Here is a 9638-nt window from a genome sequence, read left to right on the forward strand (position 1 = left end):
TCTCTTTTCTTCTTCTTATTTTTTAGAAAAAAATCAATTATAAACAAAAATAAACGGTTAAGATTCACACTTTGATATATTACACATAAGATTTTTATTAACATGTGTGAGAATATTGTTCTGTCAATTATTCATTATGATTTAGAAAGACAAGTCACAAGCCAACACACATTTCCAAACAAGCATTAAAGATTGAACAATGATGGAAAAAATAAGTCAAAAAAATCAAAAACCAAGTCCCCATGGGCAAAATTCGACCACAATTTTGTGGTGAGGAGGAATTGGATGGAAATTCAACAACGTTCAAATTTCAAGGGTGCCGAACCCATACATTTTTTGCTTCACCTATTTTTGAGTCAAAACAATAGTTTGAGTAGTGGATATGAGGTAGACGAGTTGTTAGATATATTATTCATGGGTTTGGTATCATACCGAGTCCAAGTAAGTAGGAATCCGATAAGGTACTAGACTTAGTGCTTGTTTGAAAATATGATTATAGTTGTTTTTCAAAGTGTTTTTCATGCCGAAATGTATTAAATGATATTTTTTTATTTTTAAAAAATTATTTTTAAAATTAACGTATCAAAACATTTTAAAATATACAAATATTAATTATTTTTATAAAAATTTAAAATTTTATACAACATGATTTTTACTATTTCTAAACGATGTCTTAGCTTCCTTATACTTCGCTAAACACCAAGCCTTTATTAATCATGGATCCAGGGAACTGTCAGATTTATTATTCGTAAACTTGATTGCACATTTAAACATGGATATGGCGACCTTCTCAAACTGGGCTTGGCTTCAAATTTCATTCGAACGGCTGAGAAGCTGAAACATGAAAAACAACATTTTGTTGTTGAGTAGCATCCTGTCGATCAATTTTCCCGCAAGATTATTAGGCGTAAGAGGCATCATCATCGTGGCAGAGTAGATACGTGCACCCATAATATAAGCTTGATGAATTTTGTCTTCAATCATGTATTTACTGTCTTGGGAAATTTTCATATCTTTGAAGATTTTGATATCTTAGCAAATATATTTGTTAGCAACAACAAATTGCTAACGTAAGCAAAAAAAAAAAGAAAATTTAACATGTAAAATATAAATTTTACATCGAATCAATGTGAAAATATAATTATTTGTGAGCATGGATTTATTGATTATCAATGTGAAAATATAAATCTCGCTAACGTAAAAAAAAAGAATTAATATGTAAAATATAAGTTAGTCAACAAAAACAATCCAATAAATGATTGACACACGTCAATTCAAAATTTAAAAATAAAAAATAATCTTAAATAAAAAAAAGGATGAAAATCAATTTTTTTAATGAAATAAAAAAAAATATTGTTATCCATAAATATAATTACCCTTGCGTGAGCACATGCCCTTTATGGGGTATCAGATTCAGGAATACAGGGCTTGAAAGCATTGTATGAACAGTTTTTGTTCGCCATTATCCAAAGATGGGCCTTTTTCTGTTATTTCTTCGAAAATGGAGTTTAATTTTTTAACTTTATTTTATTTATTTAAATATGCACACCTTGGAAAATGACCCTCGCCCATTTTTAAAACAACCCAGAATCCAAGAATTAATCAAAATCACCAAAAGATCATTCACTCTCTTGTATGGGTCATAGTTATAGAACCGAATTCTCTTGGGGAGTTGACTCAGGATTTAATATCTAGATTTATCCGAGCCAAAGAAAAAACTAAGAGAGAAATCGATTCGATCTAATCTGATTAAAAACTAAAGTTGATTTGTGACCCAATCAATCTCGATAAAACCTAACAAAAAATATGTTAGAGTTTTTATATATATATATATATATATATATATATATATATATATATATATATATAAAACGTTGTCACATAGATCCTTTAAAAAAATATTAGTAAACCCTCCTAATTTAATGAACAAGCCTTATTTCAAATCGATTTCCAGATCAAATTTTTAAAACTATAGCATGGATGATCAACCTCGTAATTATGGTTTATTTGTTTCTATGTTTTAAAAACATTTTTAAAAATTTTAAATTTTTTTATTTTTTTCTTTGTTTCAAATTAATATTTTTGTTTTTTTCGGAATATCATTTTGATCTACTGTTGTTAAAAATAATTTTTAAAAATAAAAAAAAAATTATTTTAATGTATTTCTGAGCAAAATACACTTTAAAAAATAATCATTACCACCCTTTTAAACACCTTTTGAAAAAAAAAAAGAAAAATAATTTTGCTTTTTAGTAAAAGAAATTTGTGTGAACATGAACCGTCCTTTTCTTATCAGAGACTCCTGGAAACTGTTAACATTAGAGCTCCTTTCTTCACCTTCCGAGGGATAGTTGATGACTCTACGGAGGACGGTCTTTCGTCTCTCTGATACAGAGTTTGAATGGCATTGGCTATTGATGAATTTCTCGCATGGAAAAACTTTTGGGCATTGGCTGTTAGATTCTGGTGGGTGTTTTGGATTAGATCTGAAGTCATATTCTCTGAATTATATTCATTGAGGGCATGATATGGTCCTAGGTCCCTGGCATGAGCCTAGTGATGTGCTTAGTTAGCCTTAATAAATTTTAAACTAACAAGGGCACAATGTAATAACATCCAAGTTCTTGAACCGATTTAGTTTAAAATTTTTGTTGGCTCTGCCTTAACGTTAAGGCTGAAAGAGAAATCTGGTTACTAAATATAGAAATCTGGTGTTGTATCAATTTTGGAGTGCTTTGATGCAAAGGTCTTCTTCTCTTCCAGAAATAGAATTCATATGTGTGAGCTATCCATCATCTTTTATCTGTATTGAGTCCCTTGTTGCTTATTGAACGTACATTTGGGTAATCATACGAGTTTAATGATATAATTAATTTAAGAAAGAAGAAGTATAGCAGAGAAGAAGTCTGTGGTCAGGGATTATTCAGTATTGTTGTTACCTAATTTTTTATCCATCTTTTTAATAAAATTTTCGAAAAAAAACTAAAAATAAGGAAAAACAACAAAAATCCAAAAAATACGTTTTTTAATATATTTGCATTGTTTTTAGTATTTTCAGTATCGTCTCAAAAAAAATTAATTTTTCAAAGAACTTTGGAACGCGTTATTTTTAAAATCACCGATTTTTCTCATTCGAGTCGATGTTGATAAGAAAAATCTAAATAGAAACGATCGTGACCCGCAGATCTAGATCCATTTCCAACCGAACTCGCCGACTGGACAACCACACCCATCTCCTTAACAGCAACGGTCGTGACCCGCCACCGCTAGATCTGCCACCAGAAGGAGAGGGAAAGAACAACAAACCAAAAAAGACTCGAAAGAAGCAGATCAGGAGAAGGAGAAGAAAAAAAAGGATCCGTGAAAAAGGAGAAAGAAATTAAAATCAACTGGCTTGTGTGTTTTTCTCCTTTTGCAGGTGATAGTGATCATCACCGCTGGTGACGAAAGGAAAAGGAGAAGAAGCTAATCTCAACCGCCCTGTTTCCCTGTTGTTCTCGCGGACTGTTCTTGCAGTTCTGAAGGCCTTCCCTGCAATTCCTAGAGTTTTTTGGGTTTATTTTGTAAATTTAAAAAAATTTAATGTAGTTTTTGTTTAGTTTTGAATTTTTATAATATGTAGTGTGCAAATGTGGATGTAAAAAAGGAAAACAAAAAAAAATATAGTGAAAGTGAATGTGTTGTTTGTATTTTTTTTATGGATGTTTTTTTATGATAAAATTACAAAGAATAAAGAAAAATTTAATGTTTTGACTTGCTCACGGTAAAGGATTATAAACTTACACGTAAGTTGTATTTCTAATATCCGATGAAAGGATAAAATTTTTAAAACTTCTTTATCATATCAAATCACGAAGCAGCTTACCTCAGGTAGGGTGCGCTAGGGGTGCTAATACCTTTCCTAGCCACAACCAATCCCTTACCCTTGAATCTCTGACGATGACCAGTGCATTTGGGTTTCCTAGTAACCTTTAATAAAATACTAGATGGCGACTCTCAAATCATCAATCAAACAAATGAAAATCGCCAACAGACGCCACGCGGGTCACTTGCGACAAGTACCGTTCTATTAAAAATAACTTTGGCATTTATAGCCATACACTTCATAACAGAATTAACAAACAAACAAATAAGAAGGAGTTCCAGCACTCTCCACGTCTAACAATTAACCAACTGATCCATGTTTTGCAGTTCCCTAAAGTAGTGCAGTCACTACTTGTTCCTGTAGCATGATCTCCTGGCCACGTTCTTGTGATAGTGGATGTGTCATTCCCGCCCACTTAAGAATCCTTGTCCATAAGGATAGAAGAAGGATAAGTCCTAGTGAAACGCCATTCATTCTCCACTGGTTCGAGTTGGCCATTCACAGTGTCCTCACTGCATATGTTAGGAGAATCCCAAATCATAAATAATTGTGGATGTTGGCAACGATTCCTCGAATAAACTTTTCATCACAGTAGTAGCACAAACCCTTCTCTCTTTGCTCTCGTGCCTCTTGATTAGTAATTTTGCAAAAAGACGCTGGTGGTGCACTGGGACTGGTATTTATCCTTGGACCTTGTGGCGGCCCTAACACTCCAGCCGTGGGGTTGGGTGATGTCTTCGCTATCACTGAGGTTGGTACTGGGTTTGGTACAGACTGTATTGGGAGAGGGCCTCTCTTCTTCAATTGATTTCTTTCCTCGATCAATCTTGCCATTCCAATGGTATCTGCTAAGGTATGGGGTTGCTTGATTTTAACATCCAAACGAATCTCATCCTGAAGTCCTGCAATAAAACAACGAATCAAAAAATTTCCCGGCAAGCCATCAACTTGATGTGGAAGTCTCTCAAAAGTCTCTTAATAAGCTACCACCGACGTGTTTTGTTTAAGATAAGTCAAGGCTTCAGACGGGTCCTCATAGCCGGTTGGACCGAATCTCTGTTGTATAGCCTTGATAAACTCATCCCATGTTAGTGGTCCGCGAAACTTGGTCAACCACCTATGCCACTATAAGGCAATGCCCTCTAAATGGAAAGAGGCCAATTAAACCTGCTGGTTTGGCACAATATTTTGAAATTTAAAATATTATTTTGCCTTGTAAATCAATCCAGTTGGATCACCTGCATTAAATTTTGGAAATGATAACCTGAGATTGTGGTGTTGATGGTTATTAATGGGGTTAGGGTGGGTGGTCTGGTGGTGTGAAGACTCTTCATTAGCAAAGGTGTTAATTTCAGGAGAACTAGTGTTTAGGTTACGAGTAGTATGAAGAGCTTGAAGTTCTGTCAATACCACTTATAAGGTAGCATTAATTTCATCAAAGCTCGACTCGTGTCTAACTAGGATTTCATTGACTTCATTGTGAAATTATGTGTTTGATTTGCCGCGAGTATCCATGGTCTAAATCAAGAATAACCAGGGTGAACTAGGACCTGTGGGTTATGGGAAACCAGGCTGTGATACCATTGATATAATTAATTTAAGAAAGAAGAAGCATAGCAAAGAAGATCGAAGTCTGTGGTTAGGGATTATTCAGTACCCTTCTATTAAAAAAAACTTTGACATTTATAGTCATATACTTCGTAACAGGATTAACAAACAAAAAGGAAGGAGTTACAACACTCTTCACGTCTAACAATTAACTAACTTATCCACGTTCTGCAGTTCCCTAAAGTAGTGCAGTCACTACTTGTTCCTGTAGCATGATCTCCTGGCCACGTTCTTGTGATAGAGGATGTATCATTTAAGTGCTTCTGGCACCGTGACAGTGTTTGAAATATGGATCATCTGATATTCTTTCCATTGAAATACACTAGTGTCCAGGTGAAACACAAAAGGAGCCATGATCAGCTAACAAAATTCAAGCAGTAAATAGAAAACCCTCCTTAACAAGCACCGTACCAAATAATAACCGATAGTTATGTGATGTTGCAGGCCTTTCAGCAGTTCACTGGTATCAACACAGTCATGTACTATAGCCCAACCATTGTGCAGATTGCTGGTTTTAGTTCCAACCAGTTAGCACTTCTCCTGTCCCTTGTTATTGTTGCCATGAACGCCGCCGGAACAGTTCTTGGCATTTACCTTATTGATCATTTCGGGAGGAAAAAGTTGGCCATCTCAAGCTTAGCTGGTGTAATTGCATCACTTTTCAATATTCTTGCTGGAGCATTTTTTGGCAAGTCATCTGGTTCTTCAAATGAACTCTATGGGTGGATTGCAGTTTTGGGGTTAGCGCTGTGCATTGCTTGCTTCTCACCAGGAATGGGACCTGTTCCATGGACTGTGAACTCAGAGATATATCCCGAACAACATCGAGGAATATGTGGGGGAATGTCAGCTACTGTTAACTGGATCTCCAATCTGATAGTAGCTAGCCCAAAGTACTTTCCTTTCAATTGCCGAAGCAGTAGGAACAGGTTCGACTTTCTTGATGCTTGCGGGCATAGCAGTGCTCGCAGTTGTGTTTGTGATTATGTATGTCCCAGAGACCATGGGGCTGGCATTTGTTGAAGTTGAGCAGATATGGAAGGAGAGGGCATGGGGCAGTACGTAGTTACAACACAGAAAGCCTTCTTGAGCAAGGAAACGACAAATGAGTCTTAGTAGGTGCCGTGCGCACTTGCTGAGCTTGATAATATCAGCGCCAAATTGTAGGTTTATAAAACAATCTGTATGTATTGGAGCTATAACTAAATCTGCTCTGCCTGTAAAATCTTGTGCATGAAGATGCTTTGAATCCAACCCCACTGCATGAGCAGAAGCCCCTCACTTTCATGTAAAATTACTTCACGTAAAAAAATATTTTGAAAAGTAATTGTTAGGAAACTTCCAACTACTCTGAAAAGCATGGAGTAACAGGCTTTAGTTTTACCATGGAAATGATGAAATTGACAGCACACTTGTTTTACTAGCATTAAACCTAACACATTACATGTTATTTGATTTCAGATATTGGATCGATATTGTCATCAATCAAACCATAAAGACTGGTAGTTGAAGTTTAGGGTAGAAGCCATCTACCTTCCCTTGCAATTGCATTCGTAAGCCAATACGTATGAAAATTGTTGTATTTAAAAAATATCGAATTCAATTTATTTTATTTTTTATATTATTTTTATTTTATTTCTTTTATTTCTTTAAATATTTCTAAAAAATAATAAATAGGTGTTTTGAGAAGGTTACTTTTAAATTTAATTTTTTTTATTTTAGAATTGTAAATCAAAACAGTATCTATTTATTTTTTTATCATTTCTAAAAATTAAATTCTATTTAAAATTTAATTATTAATACTTAAAAGTTAAAATGGTTCAAAACATGTGTTTTTATTTAAAAAAAAAATTTAATTTAATTTAGAGGATTTCAAAAGATGCTTTATAGGAAAATTGTACTCCCTTCTCTCACGTAAAAGACTGGTTCTTTCGGACCACACAATTTGGACGCAAAAGGCATACATAAATGCAGGCAGGAGTACTCCTACACGAGAAAGAAAAGCACAAAGACTGGTGTTGTTAATTAGAGAAATGGAGAAGCAAGAAAGAATCTGTCATGTAGTGGTCATACCTTATCCTGCTCAAGGTCACATTAACCCCATGATCCAGTTCTCCAAGCGCCTAGCCTCCAAAGGACTCCAAGTAACACTGGTCATCTTCTCAAGCCAGACGCTCTCGACGCCTGCCTCGCTTGGCTCAGTCAAAGTGGTGACCATTTCTGATAGTTCTGATACAGGCAGCAGTTCCATAGGTGACCTTCTAAAACAATTCCAAGCTACAGTGGCACCAAAACTGCCACAGCTCGTTGTAGAACTAGGTATCTCTTCTGGGCATCCAGTAAGTTGCCTAGTGTATGACTCATTCATGCCTTGGGTTCTAGAGATAGCTAGACAGCTTGGCCTCATTGGGGCTTCCTTCTTCACACAGTCATGTGCTGTTAACTCTGTCTACTACCAAATCCATGAGGGGCAGCTAAAGATTCCACTAGAGAAGTTTCCTGTATCAGTTCCAGGGCTGCCACCTCTAGACGTTGATGAACTGCCATCATTCGTGCACGACATGGAATCAGAATACTCATCTATACTTACCCTAGTAGTCAATCAGTTTTTGAATTTCAGGGGACCTGATTGGGTCTTTGTGAACAGTTTCAACTCCCTGGAGGAGGAGGTACCCTTGAAGAAGTTACATAAAGAAAAGTAGCAGTACTTCGAATTCTTAATTGAATTCTTTTTTCTCTGCTCGTACTAATAGATATTACCATATTTGCAAAGTATGCTGCCTTCAATTCTATGGCACTCAAGATTTTGCTTTTTTGTATCAGGTGGTAAACTGCCTGGCAAGCCAGAGGTCAATCAAGCCAATAGGACCCATGATTCCATCAGTTTACTTGGACAGGCAGCTAGAGGATGACACAGAGTATGGCCTCAGCCTCTTCAAACCTGCTCTCGACGGTTGCATGGAATGGCTAGACTCAAAGGAAACTGGCTCCGTGGTTTACGCGTCATTTGGAAGCTTGGCTGCTCTGGGAGAAGAGCAAATGGCAGAAATAGCTTGGGGCCTAAGGAGGAGCGACTGCTACTTCTTGTGGGTAGTCAGAGAATCGGAAGAGAAAAAACTTCCATGTAACTTTGTGGAGGGGTCCTCAGAGAAGGGTCTGATTGTGACCTGGAGCCCTCAGCTAGAGGTTCTGTCTCACAAGTCTGTTGGTTGCTTCATGACTCATTGCGGGTGGAACTCGACGCTTGAAGCGTTGAGCTTAGGAGTGCCAATGGTGGCAGTGCCACAGTGGACTGATCAACCAACAAATGCGAAGTACATAGCAGATGTTTGGCGTGTAGGAGTTAGAGTGAAGGCAAATGAAAAGGGGATTGTCACAAAGGAAGAGTTAGAAAAGTGTACGAGGGAAGTCATGGAAGGTGAAAGAGGGAGTGAGATGAGAAGGAATTCTGAGAAATGGAAGAAACTAGCCAAAACAGCCATGGGTGAAGGTGGAAGCTCTGATAAGAATATTACGGAATTTGCAGCAAAGATTGCTAGCAAGTTCAATGAAACCACAGATTCAAAAGCGTGAAAGCTATGCATGGCCTTAAAACTTGGAAAAATGCTTCTTCTCCATCAATGTATTTTTCCTCGGTTATTTTATAAGATTCATTGATAGTTGTCATATGAACTATACAATACAAGATCCAAATCATGTTTTCATGATGAAAGAAATAATATCATGTTACTCCATTTCAATCTCTTTTCTTCTTCTTATTTTTTAGAAAAAAATCAATTATAAACAAAAATGGACGGTTAAGTTTCACACTTTGACATATTACACGTAAGATTTTTATTAACATGTGTGAGATTGTTCTATCAATTATTGATTATGATTTAGAAAGACAAGTCACAAGCCAACGTACATTCCCAAACGAGCATTAAAGATTGGAAAATGATGAAAAAAATAAGTCAAAAAAATTGAAAACCAAGTCACCATGGGCAAAATTCGACCACAATTTTGTGGTGAGGAGGAATTGGATGGAAATTCAACAACGTTCAAATTTCAAGGGTGCGGAACCCATACATTTTTTGCTTCACCTACTTGTTGATTCAAAACAAATATTAGTTTGACGAGTTGTTAAATTTAAGTGACCAGAATGACGAATTGTTAAACATATCGT

At 36.0% G+C, this 9638-nt stretch overlaps 1 protein-coding gene across 1 annotated transcript; it reads left to right on the forward strand.

The window, feature by feature from the left end:
- Positions 1–7401: 7401 nt before the first annotated feature.
- On the forward strand, positions 7402–9215 carry LOC18109836 (UDP-glycosyltransferase 74E2). Its single transcript, XM_006388064.3, has 2 exons — positions 7402–8142; positions 8297–9215. Exons 1-2 carry the CDS (start codon positions 7507–7509, stop codon positions 9044–9046), a joined length of 1386 nt encoding a protein of 461 aa, XP_006388126.3. The 5' UTR covers positions 7402–7506; the 3' UTR covers positions 9047–9215.
- Positions 9216–9638: the final 423 nt, after the last annotated feature.

Source organism: Populus trichocarpa, chromosome 17, assembly GCF_000002775.5.
Source record: "Populus trichocarpa isolate Nisqually-1 chromosome 17, P.trichocarpa_v4.1, whole genome shotgun sequence".
In the NCBI taxonomy this organism is placed as follows: domain Eukaryota; kingdom Viridiplantae; phylum Streptophyta; class Magnoliopsida; order Malpighiales; family Salicaceae; genus Populus; species Populus trichocarpa.